Genomic DNA, 23,332 nt, shown 5'->3' on the forward strand with positions numbered 1-23,332 from the left:
GTCTCTATTTCCTGTAATGCTTCATCCACCGTTGCTGATTCGTGTGGTCAGCAGTCTCATTACCCTGACTTAGGGCTAGATTGTACCAGATCTGCACTAGCCTACACCCGCATAGCAGTAGTTTGAGGTCGGCGGTGCAACTGCTTTAGAGCCGTCAAATCCACAAGCGACTCCCGGCATTATACCTAAAGCAGACATTTCTATATAGCCTACACTTTCTCATTTGGAAATTAACATGAGTGAGACGGGTGTGGCTTTTTGACAAGCAACTGCTCACCGATTCGAAAATTTGAACGCGCCAACGCAGTTACACCTCCAACACATCTAACGCCGGTTAATTCTTGATCTGATTAAATCTAGGCCATAGTGTTACATCACATCCTGCTCTACCCACAACCTCAGACTGACCTACACCCACTCAGTTACACATCAACCCTACTGCTTCACCAAGACAAAACACATTCAAAAGTGCATACATGTCAAAAACAACCCCATGTAAGAGAAATCATATTTATTGCTCATGCATTAAATTAGAACTTCACATGAGTAGTAGAAAAAAGATGGCATTTACATACTTGTACGCGTCTTATTCATACCAAAAGTCAATTTTGAAAAGTAAAATGTTAAATGTACTGACTCAATGGCCCAAGGAAGTCATTTTCATACATCGAGATTGGTTTGCCCTCGGAATGTAAAAAGGAGAAAGAAAATGGTGGCAGTAATGAAAGGCTAAAATTGAATCGTATAACAAGGATGAAAGAAAATGGAATAGACACAGCAAAAAGATAATGTCTAATGCTTCACTGATATACCCCCAATACAATCATGATGGATAGCTCAGAAGCACTTAACATCCAATCAGGAGGACTAGAAAAGGCTCACAAGCAAAAGTGAACGAATCCATCATGATCAATCCACACTCACGCTACATGTTGTTGAAAACTGTCTAAAGAAATGTTGGGATTGGGAAATGAGTAAAACTTAAGGCAAAATAATTTCTCATGTAGCTCTAGAATGACTTTCAGGAACAAGGCTAAGCAAGCCCTAACAGCAGCCTTATGTTATGGTTCACGGTGTAGCACTTTCTCCAGTCTTCGGAGTCAAACTGAATGCATGTCAAGACAAACAAGGACACACTTGACTAAAACCCCCCCAAAAATAATTAAGAGCACTTTAGCAACAGAAATAACCAAAATAAAAACATTGTTATATTTACATAAATAGTAATTGGTTGTGCATCAATATATAAAGGAGTAAAACTCAAAAATGACATCTTCTACAGCAGTTCCATTTCCGACAATCCAGACTTCACCTACTGTAACCAAGGCAGCGGAGTTTCCGTTGTAGATTTGTATATCTTCAAGTTCCACTGTGACATTCTTTAACCTGCGATCCATGATTGGCTGGCTAGTTGTGCTTTAGAGATACCAGACCTATAAGGATGATGGGTAAAGGAATGCTGCTCAGTTTAGGGCCAGGGTGGGAAGTTACTGACTCCTCTCTCCAGTGTATCTACAGACCAAATGGGAGAGAATAGGTGGGGAATGGATTTGTCTGAGAAGTGGCAAATTGATCCCCTTCATATAACTACACATCATTCCTGTACTGTATAGGTCCACCACCTGCATTTACAGAGGAGAGACACTAGGTTGTGTTGGGCTGCCCAGAATGGACATACAGTTCCACTCCATTGGCTACTTCTGGTCCTGCTTCTTGTTTGGGTCTTTTTGGTTGCTTGGGTTTTGGCTTGGTTTACAGTGTTCCTGTATGTCCCTTGTTACTGTACGTGTCTATATTGCTGGATTGAGAAAATCAATGGAACTTCACATTTGTATGCAGAGAGAAAGAGATGTCCTCCTGTGTTGTAGACGTACATTTGTACATGAGGGGATGTAGAAGATTCTTATCTTTCCCTCTCTTGTGTCACTCCTCTTTCTCCTTCTTCCAGGATCCTCATTTTCTCTATCCTTCCTCATCTTTTTGGAGGAATATTTCCTTTATCACTCCCTCAAGCAGTTCCTGAAATATAAAACACCAGATTAATCTTTAGTTCAACTTGACAATTATTTAAATCCTTTAAAAATCACAAAACAATTTACAGGTAAGACATTGCCTCTCAGGAACTGAGTTGAAGCTGAATTACATTCACATTCTTTTCATTTAAATTATCAAGGTCAGTGAATAGAGAAGGTTTGTGTTTACCTTAGTCTGCTTCTTCATTAGTGAGAACCAGTGCCTGGAGGATGTCTGAGAGAGAGACTATGCCCTTCACCACCTCCTGCTCATCAACCACCACCAGCCTGTGCACCTGAGAGAGAAGATAGAGACAGAAAAACAAAACCATAAGTTACAAACTAAAAGCCAAGGCTAGATCTCAGCACCTGTGTGTATTACATTATGATTGTATGTACTACTTCTATTGACCTTGACAAACACCCAGGAAACGGTTTAAATTGTTAACCCAAACAATAATAGTGTATACACAGGTGTCTCCAGCTCTCTCACCTCTGCCTCCACCAGTCTGTTGATGATGGACTCCAGTGTGTCATGTGTGCTGCAGGTGAGCACTCCCTCAAAATACTGTGAGCGGTGCTGTAAAGCTTTGGTCACAGTCACATCCAGGTTGTTGTACATCTTCTCTGCTGCTAGGTTCTGTGTGGGGGACATTATTACTTCTCAATGCTGCTTGTGTTCGGTACTGTACTTGGATAGTAGAGATGAAAACACAGACAGACACATACTGTCATCTAGGGGTTAGTGGAGTCCAGTGCAGAATGAGCCCACCTGCTCTTGTTTCCCCAGGCTAAAGGCTAATAAACCCCAGCCAGTCTGCTGGTTGATAACAGCCCACAGGTTCTATATACTGCCTGCCCACTGGGTATGAGACCCATTGATCTAGTACAGGAGAGACTTACTTTGGTCTGCACTGAATTCTTTGCCTTACAGCACAAGGATACAGACAATTTTGGTTACGGTCTTTCTGTTTCGTCTCATTGTCGGTCTCTCATAAACAATATTTTCTACTAACCAGTGACTATTCTGTTTAAAAACCGCCCATTGGTAGCACAGCTGTCCAGTACTTACAATGACATCAAATTTGGAGTAAATGTCCACCACTCGTCCTGTGTGTGAGAGAGAGAAACATGGGTACATGAGAACTACCTACCATTTACAACAGGAGAGTGTCTGGGTCAGACATGTTTAACCAACTGTCCCCTCGTCTCCCTCACTTACCGTTGTCATCGACGACAGGCAAGGCAGACACTCTCTGGTCCACAAAGATTCCCAGTGCTGTGTAGAGGGGTGTGTCAGAACGCACCACTGCAATCTTATGGAATGTTCCGATGCCAAGCTCCTCTAGAGTCTGGCCTAAGAAGGCAGGTTTTGCCATCTCCGATATCTGGGAAGAAAATAACACACAATGTTCCACTAATGCAAGTGGCTTGAAAAACATAGAAATGAAACACGGTATATTACCTCAAAAGAATGAATAAACACTTTGGTGTGGACTTCATTAACAGGCCTACAGTTGTAACAGTGCTCTTGTCCTACCTTATCTACTGCCGAGAATGAGACATTGAGATGTCAAGGAACAGCAGATGATAAAATGTGGTAAAAGAGATGAACGGGGAGAGTGTAAGAAAGAGAGGATCACAAGAAAGACTCACAAAGAGCTTGAGGAACTTCAGGATCCTCTTGTGAGTGAGGATGTATAGGGTGTTCCCTGTCAGAGGGTCGACCACAGGCAGTCTGTGGATCTTATTCTTCAGCAGAGACGATACAGCATCATACAGACTGAAACAGGGAGGAAGCGGAAATTGATACACATTTGTGTCAGTATCAAACAGTGCCAGTAAATAACCGAATTGATCTCAAGCTGCTTGAACCAACTGTCCAGTGACAACCCTCAACATCTCGCCATGGCAGTAGACCTACCTTGCGTTAGGGGATATGCTAACGAGGGGCTTGAAGGAGTCTTGAAGGTAGACTTCTATGGTGACGGAGAACAGAATAGGCACTAGTTAATTCACTGGCGCTCCAGAAGGCTATCAGCCACTTATTATTACACAGTTAATGAATGCCCTTACCTCTCCATGTCTCTATCTTGTGCTCCTCCAGCTCATATATCTGCACCTGAAACATTAGAACAGGAGAAAGTGCTGACTAACATAACAAGGGGGGTGAGAGGCATGAAGGTCAACTGTTYAATGGACAGAAGGATGTGTGCTGCAAATCACGTGTCGTGCCTTTTCACCCTCTACCACCACTATGATTCAAAATGTGAAATTGAGATAGGGTATGCTATAAACAAGCAAACACAGAAACAGTGGACGTCGAGGGCAGGCTGAAAGCTAGGACAGGCCTTACCAAAGGAGACTTGTAGTAGCGATGGAGGATGTTGATGAAGTCTGTGATGGTCAGCATACCTGCAGTGAGAGATCAGCAGGAGAACAGGGTCACCAGAGTCCAACGGGACTCTACTCATTGTGCATCTCGAAATCTACCAAAAGCCCAGCCAGCAAAAGGTGATTCTTACTCTATTCTTACCTACAAAACACTGCTTCTTACTGTCCCAGAGTGGCGCTGCTCTCACCCCATTGGACACCAGAGCGAAAAACGCCTTCTTTACCTATGGAGATATGAACACAGTTATACACACACAAACACAAAGCAGCATCTTTGGTCCAGATTTAATTGACAGGAAGGAGTTAAAAGCAGGACATGGTCTTGCCTGCAGTGAAGTATCGAACACCACCAACTTGGAGCTGGTAGGGACCAAGTCATAGCACCGATGAGACTTCATAAACCGGGTGTAGACATTATAATCTGGGTCTGAGGAGAATGAGGAGGAATGGGAAAGGGTTCAATTTACTGCCCATTCCTTATATGCATTTACAATTGTAATATTTTTGTATGTAAAAAGAGCTGCCTCAATAGATTCCAGAATTTATCACAATGTCACACTTTCAGGATTCCTTCCAACACAAACAAAAGAATGCTTTTTAAAAACTCATGTAAAAAAGCACATTAACAATTTCTCACCATGCATAGGATTAAGATTACCTCATCATGCATAGCTATTTATCCTTTCATTGCTGTTTATTACACTATGCATTAACAGTAAAAGGTGGCTCTTTACCTCCTAGAAGTGGCTCCTTTTTACAATCCACATCATCAACAGCAAGTGGAATCTGAAAGAGAGTATAGGTTCATTGACTCATTTCCCCCAGGCAAGGCAGAATTCCAATGAAATTAAATAGCTTATGTTCTCTACAAGAACCCAAGGCTTTTTATATTCATTACCACCAATGTGTTAGTTATGGCTAATCATCGCATAGTTATATCAGGAATATAAAGTAGCCAACATACTACTGTTTGAAAATGGTTCAATGTTTGATCACTCCTCCTAAGCAGCAACAAACACTCTGCAGGGCACAGGTGCACTGCACCAACACAAATGGCATTATTTAGCCACTACTGAGGAATGGGAGTCATTGTCTGACTGTCCTTGTCACATTTAGATATAAGAACCTTTGGACAGAAAAGGTAGCCAACAAGCTTAGCTGGATCATAGCTCAGACATTAGACAGTTCATGCAGTCAATGTAACGTTAAAGGAAAAATCTGCACAAAAAAACAACTAGTATTTAGGTCATTTTCAATTAGTCCACTGTTAATACAGTCCGACAATATTTTGTTTGACAGCAGTCAACTTTTCAAGATATTGGACATTCAAGAAGCAATGTGCCACTTGCCACATCATCATATGATGCATTTTCGATCATCATGATGTAGCAAGTGTCACTTTGCTTCCTGAAAGTCTAATATCTTGAAAACTTGACTGCTGCCATGCAAAACATTGTGGGACTGTATCAACAGTGGACTAATTAAAAATATATAGTTCGAGTGGATTTTCCCTTTAACACGACAGGTAATGTTATCTCACCTAGTTTGCCACGTAGAAGACAAAGCATCTTAACCTCTCTGAAATGATAACTAGGGCTTGACAATGTCAACAACTAATGATGGCCTCCAATTTGGTATTGTAAGAGGTCATGATGTAAACTAGTACTGTGACGTTAACTAGCTAAGGTTACTGGCTGGAATGTGAACACAACAGATGCAGCAAACTAACGAGGTTAGCGAACTAGTTACGCAGGCTACCAGTAGTTATGACGCACAACCACAGATAACCAAGTTGATCTTGCTAGCTATCTGGCTTAGCCTGGGTAGCTACTTATGTATCATCTTGAATGTACCTAGCAAACATCAAGTACTGTGATTGGCTAGCTAGGGTAGGCGAACGTTACTAGATAGCTAGTTTAGCCTTGCTGGCGGTGTAGCTAAGCTACTTACACACTCCATATTCCATGCACTGGCTCGCCCTTGCTTGATCCTGTAAGGTAGCGACGTAACCACTGTTTCTCACGACGGACTTCTTTCCGAGGTATCTACGTTAGTTGTTAAACTGGAGCTAAACGACGAGAGACAAGCATTGAAACTCCCCGGAAGCGCAAGAGATTGCCCTCTCAATTTGACTTCCGATTACGCATGACCGCGAAAAAAGTGTGAGTCGGGGTGCTTGAGAGATCCCGGCCTCAGAGTCAAAATGGGCTATTATCGTAAAAAATCATGAAAACAAAAATGAGCTTTTTGGTCTTCTTTTAAGGTTAGGGGTAGACATATGGTTAGCAGTGTGGTTAAGGTTAGGTTTCAAATCTGACTTTAAGAAGATACATTGTAGAAATGGGCGATGTTTATGAATTTGTAGGTGTGACGACCGGGTGCTGTGGTATCAAACCTGGTCTAAAAACATTATAATATCTGAACCTATGGTCTAATTTGGAGTAGGCAATTTGTTGATAGTTAGTAGAAATACACAATTGGTGCAATTTCTTAATTTGTTTGTGCATCAGCAGTATTTCTCTTTTTATGTCAGTCACTGACAATAACCACATTTCCATCCACAGTTTTTATGGTAGTAAAGTCATACAGTATATATATATAAAAAAAAAATTAAAGCACGACAGCTGTGATGGAAACAGTACTTTCGGGACAATTTTTTAAATGCCAAGAGATCATTTGTTCGCTGGACATGGTGGGATCTTTTTGTGTAAATGTGGAGTGGCAATGACATGGTGTGTAGTCCTCCCACTATGCCTTGGGAAATCATGCAGTTAATAGAGCCCCACAGTGAAGGTGTCATAATAGCCATAGAAACTAGCGGTCAAACATGGAAATGGTTCCAATCATTTTTTCACAATTCATTCACAATTTCCCATAGGGAGTTTTAGAAACACTTAAAATTAACGGCTGTGTTTTGTGTAGGCTTACCCTGGCGTGACTTTTTGATAACCATGTAAATGTCTCTCAGACAAGGTGATTTTTATCAATAATTCAGCTCTATTTACTCTCAGATTCGAAAACGCTAATTAGTATCAAAGTAGACATCATGCAAGACTACTAATCCTTGCAAGCTCCTGCACATCATCTCTAGCTGACACCTTTGCTAACAGGTATTGTGTCAATTTAAAACTTGCACAACACAGTTCACATAATTGTCCATTTAAAGAAATATAGCCAATTTATTCATTTATTTCTACATTTAGCTAACATTAGATCATTAATCCAGAGAGTTTGACCTTTATTCGGCAGTCTCCTCCAGATCATCATGGCATTTGTAGTTCTTTATGAAAGCCTAATTAGCATTTCATTTTGGGGGAATATATTGATTAAAAACATCACCTCCTAGAGAGATTTGCAGTTATCAAAACAACAGGCTAGGATAAGCCTACACAAAACACAGCCTTTATTTTAAGTGTTTCTAAAATCCCCTATGAAAAGTTAATGGTAAGAAAATGAGTGGAACCATTTCTTTGTTTGACCGCTAGGTTGTATGGGTATTATGACTCATACTGTTGTACTCTATTAGGCTACAGTTTAAATACGTAATGATGAACTTCACAGGCTGGTGAAAGTGCCTAGTGATCTTGATGCTCCTTTCCAATAAATAATCAAGGGTCTTATTCTGGTGACATGATGATCGATGCTTGACTGCCATTTGACAAATAAAAATATTCTCTATAAAAATTCTTATCCATAATAATCTCATCATGTACACTAGCCTACCCACACAGCCTACCCGCACTGTATCTGGGAGCTGTTGGCTAGAGCTTGTGCCAAGTCCAGTGTAGGTACATTTACTATTTAACACAACAGTTTATGTGACAAAACAATCAGTAGAGTTGAAAATGCGATGGAAAAACATTGATCTTCAGATTTTTATTTGGTACATGGGAAATTTTATTGAAAAAGTACATTTTGTGTGCGCTACATCATCACACACTGATTTTTATCTGCAACAAATCGTTTGTTGGAAACACCACTGGTGGGGAAATGCGCATATTTTCTTAATGCAGATTTGAGAATATTCGCATGAAAATCTGTCGCCAATTGGATGGAAGCCTAGCTACTCACTCAATTAGCCATGTCAGCTAATCATTTTTTGATTGGTAAGTTAGTCTAGCCAGCTATCTAAACTTGTACTAATCATTGCCCGAATACTGACCGGGCACGCAAGGCACGTGCCCAGGGGCCATGACCTCCAGGGGGCCCCATTGATTTTGTTAGTCACTCTCACTCAGATACCAAATTAAAATGGCATAAGTCATGGCAAAATGTGTAGAAATGCTGGAAATTCATTTTAAAACTCAGTGGCATGTATTCATGGATGCCAAGGGAAGCCAGCCCCCCCCCTCCCCCAAACAAGAAAATAACATACAATATATTTGATCTTTCTGTTTCATAATTTTCCTTCAATTCACAAGAGACTGAATGTATCTCACCAGAATCAGCACCCCTCTGTATGTGTAGCCCATCTATCTGATGCTGTCTGGTCAAAAATAGTATGACATCGTTGCCGCCCATAGCATTAGATGCAAGGGAAGCCATCGAGCATTTGGCCTCCCTTGATAAAAAAAGTATAAAATAGCCAATCAGCATTGGGCTAAACCTAAACTGAGTGAGCCCAACTATGAATGGTCCTGGCTCACCCMAAAAAAAGTGTTAAGGGAAGCCAGTTTGGATTTGGCTTCACAGCAATCACATCACAACAAAAACCAAACGCCATTTACAGAAAAAAATTGAATTGTTGCATCTCGTTGTGTTGTTGTCCTCCGGTGGCTAGCTAGCTAACTAAAATGGTCCCTTTCTTAAATTAGCCATGGATGGAGATAGGGATTTGGACTTGTGGTTTGACTTAATTCTCCGTACTGGCCAATGATTATAACGGCACTTCTGATCTAACCATTCATACATTGTGCACCCCTTGCCTGAGAGGATGGATGTTCAATATGTAGCTAGATGTAGTAGGCTAATGTTAACTAGTGGTCTCATCACAGCCCATGAAAGGAAGTTTGGCTAGTGTGCAAGTATTTTAGCCAGGTAGCCTAGGACAACAAAAACTAAAAACATGTACTGTGTAACAGTCATACACAGTTTCGGTAACATGAAAAAGAGGAGGATGGCATTGGCGTTTCTCTATAAGTAGGGTGAATCAACATGTTTTTTCTACTTGTATGCACACACGCGCACACACAAACACACACACACAGAAATCAGTGCCATGGACAGCCACATAACAGCCACATAATGTTTAGCTTACATTGATTGAACTAAATCATTTTGGGTATATTTTAGTGGTACTGTATTAGACTAAGCAGAGGTGATTTGATGATGTTGAAATGTTACAGTTGAAATGGTGTTGTAATAGTGGAGGCAGCTTGTTTTCTTTGACTTGCGGTAGCCTAACTCTCCGTGGTTCTAAATGAATAGTTATTTAGTAGTCCGAAAATGTTGGAAACATTAACTTGCTTGATAATTCTGTAGGTCATGTAACTTTTTTTACACACAATATACTTTGTGGACTTCACTGGACAGATGTTGCTCTCCGGTTCTGTGATGAAACACAGGTGTGGTTGAATTTATTCTGCCACTGTGTCTTCTTATTGTCTCGGCTTTAGGCTTATATACACTATATATGCAAAAGTATGTGGACACCCCTTCAAATTAGTGGATTCGGCTATTTCAGCCACAGCCGTTGCTGACAGGTGTATAAAATCGAGCACATAACCATGCAATCTCCATAGACAAACATTGAAAGTAGAACGGCCTTGCTGGCCTCCCGAGTGGTGCAGCAGTTTAAGGCACTGCATCGCAATGCTTGAGGCGTCACTACAGACCAATCCCAGGCTGTTTCACAGCTGGCCGTGACCGGGAGACCCATGAGGCGTCGTCCAGGCTAGGAGAGGATTTGGCCGGGATTTCCTTGTCCCATCGCGCTCTAGCGACTCCTTGTGGCAGGCCGGGCGCCTGCAAGCTGACTTCGGTCGCCAGCTGGGCGGTGTTTCCTCCGACACATTGGTGGGGTTGGCTTCCGGGGTCAGCGAGCAATGTGTCAAGAAGCAGTGCTACTTGAAAGGGTCGTGTTTCGGGGGACACGTGGCTCTCGACCTTCACCTCTCCCGAGTCCATAGGGGAGACAAGACTGGATATCACTAAATTGGGGAGAAAAGGGGTTAAACAAAATCAAATTTAATCAAGAATGGCCTTACTGAAGCGCTCAGTGACTTTCAACGTGGCTGCATCATAGGATGCCACGTTTCCAACAAGTCAGTTTGTAACATTTCTGCTCTGCTAGAGCTGCCCCGGTCAACTGTAGGTGCTGTTATTGGGAAGAGGAAACGTCTAGGAGCAACAACGGCTCCAACAACGGCTCCTAGAAGTGGTAGGCCACACAAGCGCACAGAACGGTACCTCCAAATGCTGTAGCACGTTGGGCGTAAAAATCGTCTGTCCTCGGTTTTAACACTCACTACCGAGTTCACAGGCCTAAGATCACCATGCGAAATGCCAAGCGTCGGCTGGAGTGTAAGATCACCATGCGAAATGCCAAGCGTCGGCTGGAGTGGTGTAAAGCTCACCGCCATTCGACTCTGGAGCAGTGGAAATGCGCTTTCTGGAGTGATGAATCACGCTTCATCGTCTGACAGTCCGACAGGACGAATCTGGGTATGGCGGATGCCAGGAGAATGCTACCTGCCCGAATGCGTGGTACCAACTGTAAAGATTGGTGGAGGAGGAGTAATGTTCTGGGGCTATTTTTCATGGTTCGGGCTAGGCTCCTTAGTTCCAGTGAAGGGAAATCTTAACGCTACAGCATACAATGACATTCTAGACGATTCTGTGTCCAACTTTGTGGCAACAGTTTGGGGAAGGCCCTTTCCTGTTTCAGCATGACAATGCCCCCGTGCACAAAGTGAGGTCCATACAGAAATGGTCTGTCGAGAGCCCTGACCTCAACAACATCAAACACCTTTGGGATGAATTGGAACGCCGACTGTCCTACTATTGGAACGAGTCAGTCCTACTCGCCCAACATCATTGCCGACCTCACTAATGCTCTTGTGGCTGAGTGAAAGAAAGTCCCCACAGCAATGTTCCAACATCTAGTGGAAAGCCTTCCCAGAAGAGTGGAGGCTGTTATAGCAGCAAAGGGGGACCAACTCCATTTTCTTTAAATTATATATTTTTAACCTTTATTTAATTACGCAAGTCAGTTAAGAACAAATTATTATTTACAATGACAGCCTACCCTGGCCAAACCCTATGGATAGAATTGCAGGAAATTAGCTGTTAAATTGCATTTTTTTCCTTCTCTCATATTAACTTATTTTATTTTTTATTTTATTTAACCTTTACAATGACGGCCAAACCCTAACCCGGACGATGCTGGGACAATTGTGCGCTGCCCTATGGGACTCCCAATCACAGCCGGTTGTGATATAGCCTGGAATCGAACTAGGGACGCCTTAGACCGCTGCGCCACTCGGGAGCCCAACAACTAACAGGTTATAGAGCAAAAAACGCAATTATCACAACACATAAGGGACCTCACCGGACCGATGTAACATGGCATTTTTTTCCTGGCTTGGCTTCCCCACTGATTTTACCCACACACCACTAGTGTTAAAACTGCAAAAGTGTCTCTACACCCAATGGCAAAATTGATAGAATTGCAGAAAATGTGCTGTTAAACTGCACATTTTTTTCCTCTGCCCCATAGCAAAATGTTTAGAATTGCAGGAAATGTACTTTCAAACCTACATTTTCTCTCCGCTGTCAAGACGGGGCCAGTAAAATGCTTTGCCCCCGAGGTGGGGGGAACCCCAACAGGTTAGGGCCAGCCCTGGCTACTGGTAATGCAATTAAGAGTTAGTTTAACTGCACAAATGGATTGATTCCATAAATCAGTTGACTGCATGTGTGGGTATGGATGTGGGTACGCAGACCCACAAGCCACTGCGGCCCCTCATGATCAGTTCATATTGTTTTGTGAAAAGTCAGTAAAGACCATCAATGACGGCTTAGGCTTAGTACAGGGACAATTAAAAAATACATATGCATAATTGTAAGCATCATAATTCGGTTTTGTCAAATAAATAATTACTCATTTACTAACAGATGTCTCCAAGTGGTGTGGTATTATAGTGGCTGCATGTCTCTGTTTCAGAGGTTGAATTCAAATTCTTAGCTGCAGACAGTTATTGAGCAGCCATGACACAAATCAAATAAAAATAAAAAAAATAAAAAAGACTTTTAAAGGAGTAAAAGATTTATATATACAAAACAGTTTACAGCAATATTTCTGAGTTAACACTAACCAATGTGGGGGTATTGGTGTTCAGGTGTGTGTTGTGCCCCTTGTTTTCCCCATTGGGTCAAGTCAACAGAGAAGGGAAAAAAACCTAGAGGACCTTGAGTCAGGTAGGGAAACAGGTGGGGGGGTGGGGGTAAAGCGGGGGATTGAAGGGTAAGGCACAAGACACAGCATCATCAGCTTCTCTTAGGCTGAGTTTACACAGGCAGCCCAATTCTGATCTTTTGACCAATCACATCAGATCTTTTTCAACACAAATCTGATTGGTCAGAGGACCAAGTAGTGAAAAAAAGTTTAGAATTGGGCTGCCTGTGTAAACTCAGCCTTAGACGGCATCATCAATCACCTATCAATCAATCAATCTACTACTTATTCAAAGAGAAGCACTCTATAAAAAAATCTAAACAACAAATAATAGACACTAGGAGGTGGACCGTCTGGATAAATGTAAGTAATGTCAGTAAAAACCATTGGGCATCGAATTGATCTTTTGTGGACATGCAAATCAGGTTATGGTGAGCACTGTGTCCGCTGGGAGTCCCCGACTCAACATAAATTCATAAGTGATAATGTGTCATAAGGCGTCCTTGCTTGGCTTGATGGAGCCCTACATCACTTCTGGAATCAAAACCCCAAAACTAAAACTAAACCAGCAGATCCTGTGGTCCCCATGAACTGGTTTACAGTCCACAGTGGTAAGGAATTATCAGTGAATGCCAACACTGAAACTCCATCTTCTTAATTATAGTATAATTATATGCAGACATTTCATTCAATATGCTGCTGAATGAACACACTTGTATTATCTCAGAATATAACTAACAACACTATCAAACCTGTGTCTAGGATCCTAGTTCTCTGGGATCAAAAGGCCACAAGTTTTTTTATACAACAGATCCATTCCATTATTTTCTAAACATCATTCAAGGGTGCCTCATCCACTGGATAATTACAGCTTAATTATTAAAGTCAGATGGTAGATCATAGCGGAAAGGAGCGAGAACCAATCTGCCAACCAGAAGAACATAAAACTGTATTCTAGAAAATACAAATTGGCATGTTTCCTAAAAGACATGATTTACAGTTCAAGGATGAAGTGTAACCTGAAGTTGACTTGCTGAAAGTTTTACAGTGAAAAAATGTTAGCCAAGACCAATGCTACAGGAAATATATTTCTGCAATACACATCTTGTGTGAAAGAGAACTCATTCCAAGATACTGTAACCAATACATTAATCAGTTGTGAATTATAGTGACTTTCCAAACAATGACCTGAGAATAAAAAGTCAGGCATGTTTTTTAGGCATCAAGGTCAGCCCTTATTATGTACAAGGTGAAGCTAGCCAGTGAGAGTTTGGGACACTAGCAAGTCACCGCTCCATTTGTTGATACATGGCTAGCTATTTGATTGCAATTATCAGGGAGCTGTTTTTTGTTGTGAAGTTTGGGCTTGTGGCTCTTACATTGCATTCTGTATTTTCATGAGGTTTGGTTTATGCCAACCAAACTTGATAGACTTCAGTAAAACTGACAGTGAAACCCTTGTGTGACACCTGTCATAGTTCTTTTTAGTCAGCCTTGAGTGTGATTGGGTGCCTTTGTGTAAAACACTTGAATTATAAAGTGGTGCTAGGGAAGTCATGATTGGCAGGCTGGTGACGTTGTGTCTCCTGGCTTCATCCAATGAGCTTACTGCTGTCCTGGTGAGACCCTCTTACATCACGGCACACTTTTTATCCTCTGAGGGAACGTTCCCATCCGCCCTCTCCATCTCCAGAATGATCCGCTTGAATACCTCTACAGCGGTCTGCAATGCATAGAGTTGAAAGTAGAAAAACAATCAATAAATAAGTTAATGCTTTTGAATAGACACATTTTTTATGAGTAGCTCTGTCTGCAGAGAAGATATCTTTGTCTACTTCGTTTTCCTTGGCAGAAGACTCCATGAATGCTGCTCCCCATGAGTGGGCCAGCTTCTTCCCTTCCTCTGGCTTGATCACCCTGAGGGGAGGAGGGACACACTGAGCATGATGTAATGAAATCACACCTTTTTATAGGTCAGGTAGCATGAATGTACCTATATGACCACAAGGTCCAAGACCTCAAATGGAAAACCAAGGTGAAACCATATACCAGTTTTTAAAATGGGATGGTAGTGGCACGGTTCTATACATAATGTACCAGCCATGCATGTGAGTGGGAGCACCAATGCTCTCCTCCTTCATTCAGCTCAAGTAGGTTTACCTTTCCATGTGGAGATCTTTTTTATTTCCAACAAGAACAGTTGGCACCCTAAAAGAACACACATACATTTTAAAAAATGTACTTGGAAAACCGATTTTTTAAAGATACAAACAGATCATCAAAAGCATCATCACCAACCTTTTATAACTTAGGTTAACTTACTGTATTTTCCCAACCATATCTAGCAGCTTGTCATGAAGAACCTGAACAACTTCAAAACTGCAAAAAGTGAAAGACAAAAAGAGACAGGTTACCAGTGTGTATTGATGGACAGACAACTATCTATACACACAGTAGAGTCACAAGATCAGAGGGCCAGGACAAAGGATGAACTGCAAATGAAATGTACCCGTAACTACTCACCTTTTCATGGAGGTTACTGCGTAGACCAAGACATAACCATGGATGTCCATTGAATGAGACTGAGGGAAAATAGAGTACTCGTCCTGTAGAGATAAGGCGAGAAATCGGTTAAAGAGAAAACACACAAGGACGGACAAGTGCTTCTGAAAAGAATATTGTCTGTTGTTTTCCTTCATATCCCAACCATTTTAAATGTTGCATCGGCACAAATGGTCACTGATCACCAGAACCCAGAACATTTAATGTGTTATTTCAGAGAGCTGAGAAACAGAGGTAAAGAAAGAAGATGAGTAATGTAAAGCATACATACCTGACCAGCAGTATCGACCAACTGAAGATTGAAATCTTGACCGTTGACAGACACCATTTTGTTGAAGGCTGGAAAGAGTTGAAGAGGAAGTTGTCAAGCCCAGGCTATGCCACATAAGGTGAGCACGTGGTAATTTCTGGATATAGCATGATCATAAAAAGGAGCATATGTTCTGCTTTTCACCCATGCATATTATTTGACCCTCAATGACACCTTAATAGTGGCTGCAATAACTTAGAATAACAAAACTGATCCAACGAAAAAACGAAATAAAAAGACTTACTGTTTTCAATGGTAGGGTCATATGAATCTACAAACTGTCCTTCCACGAACTGTATTGTGAGAGAAGACTTTCCTGTAGAGGTAGAGAAAAAGTACGTTGTTGTGGCCGATGAGCAGCAATTTCCAAAATCATAGGAAAACAAAATGACCATTTGTTACCCGACTCTGAGCAACAGTTATACATTGTGATTGGCTGTGTTAGCTATGACTGCAGCGGTTTCACGATGAAAATATCTAGCTAACTAGGTCTATGAGCTAACGTTAGTAACGTTTGTTGGCCGCGTTAACACATCGTGGAACTTGGCTTAAGTTGTTAGTACACAACGTTGGCATGGTGATTAGAGTAAGTAGAAGGTTATCAACTACAACGTTTATACATTAACACACTACACAATTACAGAGCTATGACATTATCTTATGTGCTTGATTCTGTTTTGGTACTAGAAGCTAGCTAGCCTTTGTTTTTATCATAGCTACGCTATTGCTAGCTAACCATCTAGCAGCAACGTTAACTATGAAAACAAAAACAAAGGCTAGCTAAGTAACTTAGCTTCTTATTTCACTCACCAACAGATCTGTACCCAATCACAGCAATCTTCCTGTATTTTGGTTGAGGCATTGTTTTAAAATAATAACGTAATATAGAATGTTGTTTTTGTATCTATGGTCGTTTTAATAAACAAACAAAAACTTTACCACCGCGTTCGTATCACGTCACGTGACAACAACAAACTTTTCAAAGCCGCTGGGCTTCGAGTTGCAACTTCAGAACTGAACTGAAGCTGATAGAACACGTATTTCGACTGATACTTGCACTATATCGGTTATCGATATAATTATGTATGGCGATAATTCGTTTGAAATATCTAAATATTAGTTTTCAGAACTTAAAACAGGAAACCAAAACGGATTATTCACAAGAGTTGCGCTTCCCGAGTAACACTGTCGGAAACTGGTAAAGCACACCGTCGTAAAACTACATACGACAGAGCTTGTTCTTCTTCTTCGATGAGGTTTAACGGCGGTTGGGATCCAGTAAATGTTGCATTACCTCCACCTACTAGACTGGAGTACAACTCCCTAATACTTTGTTTGAAGAAATAAATAAATACCCTACCATCTAACACAAAAAATATATAAATTACACTACCCTACTCCACTATTTACATCTATTTAGTTCTACCTCAGGCCAACAACTTGAAAAGAAGGGACGCCACCACTTAAGACACCCTGTTACTCTTCTGATGTGTAGTCTCGTACACCCAAATTCACACAACCTCAATTTTCTGCAACATACGTTCCATCCCTGCAGTACAGTTGATAACCATTGCTATAAATGCAAAAAATCCCATCTTACTGAAACATATCACTTGTTGGCATTTCCCTCTTTACTGGTACAGATCTACTACTCACACCACTCCTCCCAGGATCCCTCCCCCTTGACTCCTCTTCAAATCAAATCAAACTTTATTTATCACATGCGCTGAATACAATAAGTGTAGACCTTATCGTGAAATGCTTACAACAGTGCAGTCCAAGAAGAGTTAAGAAAATATTTACCAAATCATCTAAAGTCAAAAATACTAAAAAGTAACACAATAAAAAACAATAAAGAGGCTATATACAGGGGGTACCGGTACTGAGTCAGTGTGCGGGGGTACAGGTTAGTTGAGGTAATTTGTACATGTAGGTAGGGGTGAAGTGACTATGCATAGATAATAAACAGTGAGTAGCAGCAGTGTACAAAACAAATGGGGGGGTCAATGTAAATAGTCCGGTGGTCATTTTATTAATTGTTCAGCAGTCTTATGGCTTGGGGGTAGAAGCTGTTAAGTACAGCTCCGGTACAGCTTGCCGTGCGGTAGCAGAGAAAACAGTGGCTGACTTGGGTGGCTGGAGTCTCTGACAATTTATGGGCTTTCCTCTGACACCGCCTATTATATAGGTCCTCCTGGATGGCAGGAAGCTTGGCCCCAGTCATGCACTGGGCCGTATGCACTACCCTCTGTAGCACTACCCTCTGTAGCACTACCCTCCTTTTTGAGGATCTGGGGACCCATGCCAAATATTTTCAGTCTCCTGAGGGGGAAAAAGTTTTGTCGTGCCCTCTTCACGACTGTCTTGGTGTGTCCTCGACTTTCTTCACTGCCTCAGCATATGACAACTTCTGAACTACTCTAACTCTGAAAACCTCAATCTGCCTCTCTCGCACGGGACATTTCTGATTGCCAGCCCCATGGGCACCACTACAACTAACACATACCACTACTTTCCCCAATGATACACATTCCTTTGTCTCATGCCCTTCTGCACACTTCTCACACCTAGGAACCTCCCTCCTACACACTGCTGCCACATGCCCATAAGCTTGACACCTGAAACAACGTAATGTATTCGGCACAAAAGCTCATACAGGATAACTTATATATCCTAATATCACTTTGTAGGAAAAACACTCAACATTAAAACTCAAAAGAACAGACATTGACTCTGTTTCACCACTCACGCCACCCTGTCTGCGTCGCACCAAACAACGAGCATCACAAACACCGGGAATCTTCCCCTTCAGTTGGTCAACTTTTACGTTTACTGCTACCCCAGTAAGCACACCTTTCAATGCCACCCTTTTCTTGAGAACAAAACAATTCACGTTTCTTGCCCCCATTCATTTAACGCGGAACGCCTTCTCCCTCTGACCAGCAGTAACACATACAATTATCACAAGACCACTTCTGGTTACCCTCACCAATTCCACAGCTCCCAACTCTGTGTTCACCCACCCTGAAACCACAAATGAATCAGCCAAAAGGCAAGGGTCCACTTTTTCCAAAAACTTCACTCCTATTGTCACAGACTCATCTTTATCCTGACCCTCGGTGCAAGCCTCAGGCTTCGAGAACTTCACCACATCTACCACCTCAGATACTTCGCCCTCATTCACTTCCATTTCTCCTCCTAATTCAGCTCACTCTGCTTACACTTTCTACCATTCTTCTTTAACAAACCATCTCCCTTTTTCTGCAATTTTTAAGACTCAAGCTCACCCTCTTCCTCCCTCTCTCTCTTCGACATAATCTGCCTCTCTTTTTTCCTCCATATTCCAAGTGTACGTCTCCTTATGATAATACTGCACTTCTCCTGACATACATCTTGTTCTTGCCTTCTCAAGGGACGCCATTTAACTGGCTGTCACAATCTCCGTACAATCAGCACAAACCCCTCGGGATGTAGCGCTCAACAGTGCATCCCACTTATAAAGCAGCTGCTTCGTCTTGATGTTCTTTATAAAAAGCTACCGCAAAGCTTTTCCATTTCAAACAAGCGCGCTCTTCCAACCACCATCCACCGTCTCGCTTCATGCGCTTGATACCCTCACGTCAGAGCTTGACATGAGGGTGCCCTATTTTGTACAACAGAGGTCACTCTCACCCTGATTTAGTTATATGCAAACGCGTGTGAGAGCAATACACATTCATATAGCAAAACACGTTCAGCAGTTTTTATTATTAAATGCTCAATGACCGTACAATATTAACATATACATAATTTTTCAGAATTAAAAAAAWAWATATATATAATAATATATGCCATTTAGCAGACGCTTTTACCCAAAACGATTTACATTCACGCGTGCATACATTCTAAGTACTTGACTTGGACTGAAATAGGTGCCGGTACTCATTTTGGGTGTTGGTACTGTTTATATTTAGGTGCAGGAGCTCCACAATACGTTTGAGCTAATATTCTATAACAGGAACAGGAGCTTAAGCAGTAGAACATTTGAGGTGCCGCTACTCAGCTCTGGTGAGCTTCCGCCCAAGTCAAGCACTGGAATCTAACCCCCTATCCTGGCGTTGCAAGCGCCAGCTGTACCAATTGAGCTACAGAGGATCACACAGAGAACCTTTTATCAGTTTTAAATAGGCCTATGCTTATTTTATGGCCCAGGCCCTATCAACCATGAACGTGTACGGTGGTCCTTGTTATGTGGAAAGTGATCACTCCACAACAAAATCTAAATCTGTTAAATAGCTGCTTAAAAAGTGATGTTAGGTTGAGTACACTTATGCCATCTTTGTGTAGCCCTAGCAGCCCCTCAATTACACAATTGAAGATATAAACTATTTAAAATGATGACAGACTTATCTTTACCATACCATTTGGTACGTAGACACATAACAGATGGTGTGGGAGAAGGGATTTGTATAAAGACTAGCCTACTTTTGTGGCTCTAAAAACTTCAGGCAAACTTACAGATTGGAGTGAAACAGGGTTGCCAAATCAATATATTTTCTCAGTGGGTATGCTATGCTCAAATCAAAACAATCAGCAATGGTGTAAGAAACAAACTGAAAAAAACATGTATTGTTCCAATAGAGGAGTCCTTACGAAACTCTCTTCAGTTTAGATATTCACAGTTTTAAACAATCTTCATATACTTTTAACCAGAGTTCACATTTATAGCTAGCTAACAATCATACATCTTCGTAAAGAATACAGTTTAACAAGACATACAGACAATTGAACATGTAGTAGCTGACTGTAGCTGACTGTGACATTTGTATGATTCAGGAGAGGTTGAGGAGTGTTTTTACCCCTGTGAGACAATAACATATGAACATTCACTTGAGGTCAACATAAATCTATGGACACAAACTGATAATTTAAAAACGTAATTTACAAAATGAAAGAAACTTGGAAAAATATTGGAGAAAAATCTCCATGCATGTACACAACACGCTGCGCAAAAAATGAATGTACACTGACAGACAGATCCACGCACGCACGCACGCACGCACTCAAACACACACACAAAAAGTATTTTTCAAACACACACATCACAGTTTAACTTGGTCTTAAGTTCCAGGCCATTGTTTCCAGTGTTTGTTGCTGTTCTCTTCATAGAAGACTGTTGTCCAACTTTTCAATCCAACAATAAAATGTCCTTATTAATAGGTTGTGATACAAATATGTAAATGAAAATGATATACTAAAAAGAGTAATATAGTAGAATTGGCCATATGCATTGAAGTAGAGTTAATGTACTTTAATTACTGTTAACTGATTTACTCTTATTTTGACACCATGCAGACATCTGCTTCTTTCCTAAACATTCCATTAGAGGACAACAGTAAGAAGGGAAATTATGTTCACAAGATGACACAGCAGAATAAATAATTTGAATAATACACAAGGTAATAAGTGCAAGAGCGCAATAGACAAAAAGGGAGAGAGAGAGATGAAAAGACAGCGATATCTAGAGAAGTACACAGAGCTGAAGTTCTTGTGGATATAAGGGCACAAGGCGAGACCCAGATGCAGACACAGGAGGCAGATGGTTAGAGTCTTTGTAGTTTATTTATAATCCAAAAGGTGTAGGCAAGAGAATGGGCATGGACAGGCAAAATGCCAAAACCAGATTCTGAGTCTCTGAGTCCAAGAGGTAAAGAGTGGCAGACAGGCTCGATGTCAGGGCAGGCAGAAGGGTCAGGAAGGCGGGTACGGAGTCCAGAAAAAAAAGGCAAGGGTCATAACCGGGGAGACTAGAAAAAGAGAATAGAAAACAGGAGCACGGGAAAACACGCTGGTTGACTTGAAAACATACAAGACAAACTGGCACAGAGAGACAGGAAACACAGGGATAAATACACTGGGGAAAATAAGTGACACCTGGAGGAGGTGGAGACAGATCAGGGCGTGACAGTGGAGTTCTTTCCAGTCAAGGATCAAGATGTTTTGAGATTGGCAGACATTTTAGCAAAAGTCACCGGGGATGTCGATGAAGAGTTCATGTATTGGGAAAGACCTCGAGATGGTGTGGTGTGGGGGCTGTGCTTTGGCAAAGTGGGTGGGGTTATATCCTTCCTGTTTGGCCCTGTCCGGGGGTTTCTTCTGATGGGGCCACAGTGTCTCCTGACCCCTCCTGTCTCAGCCTCCAGTATTTATGCTGCAGTAGTTTGTGTCGGGGGGCTAGGGCAGTTGGTTATACCTGGAGTACTTCTCCATCTAATCCAGTGTCCTGTGTGAATTTAAGTATGCTCTCTAATTCTCTCGTTCTCTCTTTCTTTCTCTCTCTCGGAGAACCTGAGCCCTAGGACCATACGTCACGGCAAACCGGGCATGATGACTCCTTGCTGTCCCCAGTCCGCGCTGGCCTCGCTGCTATTCCAGTTTCAGCTGTTCTGCCTGCGGTTATGGAACCCCTACCTGTCCCAGACCTGCTGTTTTCAACTCTTAATGATCGCTATGAAAAGCCAACTGATATTTATTCCTGATTATTATTTGACCATGCTTGTCATTTATGAACATTTTGAAAATCTTGGCTCTCTCTAATTCTCTCTTTCTTTCTCTCTCTCTCGGAGGACCTGAGCCCTAGGATAACGTCAGGACTACCAGGCATGATGACTCCTTGCTGTCCCCAGTCCACCTGGCCTTGCTGCTATTCCAGTTTCAACTGTTCTGCCTGCGGTTATGAAACCGCCACCTGTGCCAGACCTGCTATTTTCAACTCTTAATGATCGGCTATGAAAAGCCAACTGAAAATGATTCATGATTATTATTTGACCATGCTTGTCACTTATGAATATTTTGAACATCTTGGCATAGTTCTGTTATAATCTCCACCCGGCACAGCAGAAGAGACTGGCCACCCCTCATAGCCTGGTTCCTCTCTAGGTTTCTTCCTAGGTTTTGGCCTTTTAGGGAGTTTTTCCTAGCCACCGTGCTTCTACCCTGCATTGCTTGCTGTTTGGGGTTTTTAGGCTGGGTTTCTGTACAGCACTTTGAGATATCAGCTGATGTACGAAGGGCTATATAAAATAAACTTGATTTGATTTGACTAGATGACAACCATCTCCATACTCTATGTACTATACATGTCTATACTCTATATACTATACGTCTATACATGTCTATACTCTATATACGATACATGTCTATACTCTATATACTATACGTCTATATACTATACTCTATATACTATACATGTCTATACACGATACATGTCTATTCATGCTCCCTTTCTGTTCATTTTGCTTCCTTCACCATTGTCTTCCTCCTCTTTTTTTACAAAAAAATATTTTTTCTCACATACTCCATTATAGACCTGACAGAAGAGGAGACTGGCATTGGTCCCCTTGGTGCAGTACCTGTCTTGTACCTATACTCTGAAATATAATCATGTCTGAGGTCCAAGTCCAGAGTTTCCTCCTCTTCTCATTTTAGTAGTAACAGGATCACCAGTCGTCCATCAGCAACAGGTCAATCCCCTTCTCTCTTTCAAAGAGAGTTTACTACAGACAAATATTTGGACACTGCTCTTTGGCAAGCTCACTTTGGTAAGCCCAGGTCATTAGCTTGTTCAAGTGTCACTGAATCTTTGCGAGTCCATTAGCCAATAGGAGCCTGAGTGGGATG

The 23,332-nt window shown here is 41.6% G+C and overlaps 2 protein-coding genes and 1 long non-coding RNA gene across 3 annotated transcripts; 1 reads left to right on the forward strand and 2 right to left on the reverse strand.

Annotated features, from left to right (window-relative positions):
* Positions 1–496: 496 nt before the first annotated feature.
* On the reverse strand, positions 497–6,578 carry LOC111970087 (5'-AMP-activated protein kinase subunit gamma-1). The gene is made up of 13 exons (XM_023996595.3): positions 6,357–6,578; positions 5,141–5,192; positions 4,733–4,833; positions 4,549–4,630; positions 4,369–4,427; positions 4,089–4,134; positions 3,937–3,991; positions 3,669–3,795; positions 3,235–3,400; positions 3,085–3,122; positions 2,506–2,652; positions 2,203–2,308; positions 497–2,019 (listed from the first exon to the last, which is right to left on the reverse strand). The coding sequence occupies exons 1-12, from the start codon at positions 6,363–6,365 to the stop codon at positions 2,204–2,206; spliced, it is 987 nt and encodes a 328-aa protein (XP_023852363.1). The 5' UTR covers positions 6,366–6,578; the 3' UTR covers positions 497–2,019; position 2,203.
* Positions 5,717–22,280, forward strand: LOC139028378 (uncharacterized). The gene is made up of 3 exons (XR_011480582.1): positions 5,717–5,931; positions 15,581–15,752; positions 21,998–22,280. It is a non-coding gene; the product is annotated as an uncharacterized lncRNA (long non-coding RNA).
* LOC111970088 (GTP-binding protein Rheb) lies at positions 12,655–16,878 on the reverse strand. Its single transcript, XM_023996596.2, has 8 exons — positions 16,484–16,878; positions 15,918–15,989; positions 15,635–15,702; positions 15,325–15,407; positions 15,124–15,180; positions 14,962–15,009; positions 14,637–14,718; positions 12,655–14,524 (listed from the first exon to the last, which is right to left on the reverse strand). Exons 1-8 carry the CDS (start codon positions 16,533–16,535, stop codon positions 14,432–14,434), a joined length of 555 nt encoding a protein of 184 aa, XP_023852364.1. The 5' UTR covers positions 16,536–16,878; the 3' UTR covers positions 12,655–14,431.
* Positions 22,281–23,332: the final 1,052 nt, after the last annotated feature.

Source organism: Salvelinus sp. IW2-2015, linkage group LG11 (genome assembly GCF_002910315.2).
Source record: "Salvelinus sp. IW2-2015 linkage group LG11, ASM291031v2, whole genome shotgun sequence".
Taxonomy (NCBI): Eukaryota; Metazoa; Chordata; class Actinopteri; order Salmoniformes; family Salmonidae; genus Salvelinus; species Salvelinus sp. IW2-2015.

Coding starts and splice junctions, on each gene's coding strand:
- LOC111970088 (XM_023996596.2), bottom strand. CDS start 16,535: ATGCCTCAACCAAAATACAGGAAGATTGCTGTGATTGGGTACAGATCT. Junction 15,990..16,483: donor GATTGGGTACAGATCTGTTG/GTGAGTGAAATA, acceptor CTACCTCTACAG/GAAAGTCTTCTCTCACAATA. Junction 15,181..15,324: donor GCAGTAACCTCCATGAAAAG/GTGAGTAGTTAC, acceptor CACTTTTTGCAG/TTTTGAAGTTGTTCAGGTTC.
- LOC111970087 (XM_023996595.3), bottom strand. Junction 3,992..4,088: donor CAAGATAGAGACATGGAGAG/GTAAGGGCATTC, acceptor CCGTCACCATAG/AAGTCTACCTTCAAGACTCC. Junction 3,401..3,668: donor TGAAGTTCCTCAAGCTCTTT/GTGAGTCTTTCT, acceptor TTTTCTTCCCAG/ATATCGGAGATGGCAAAACC.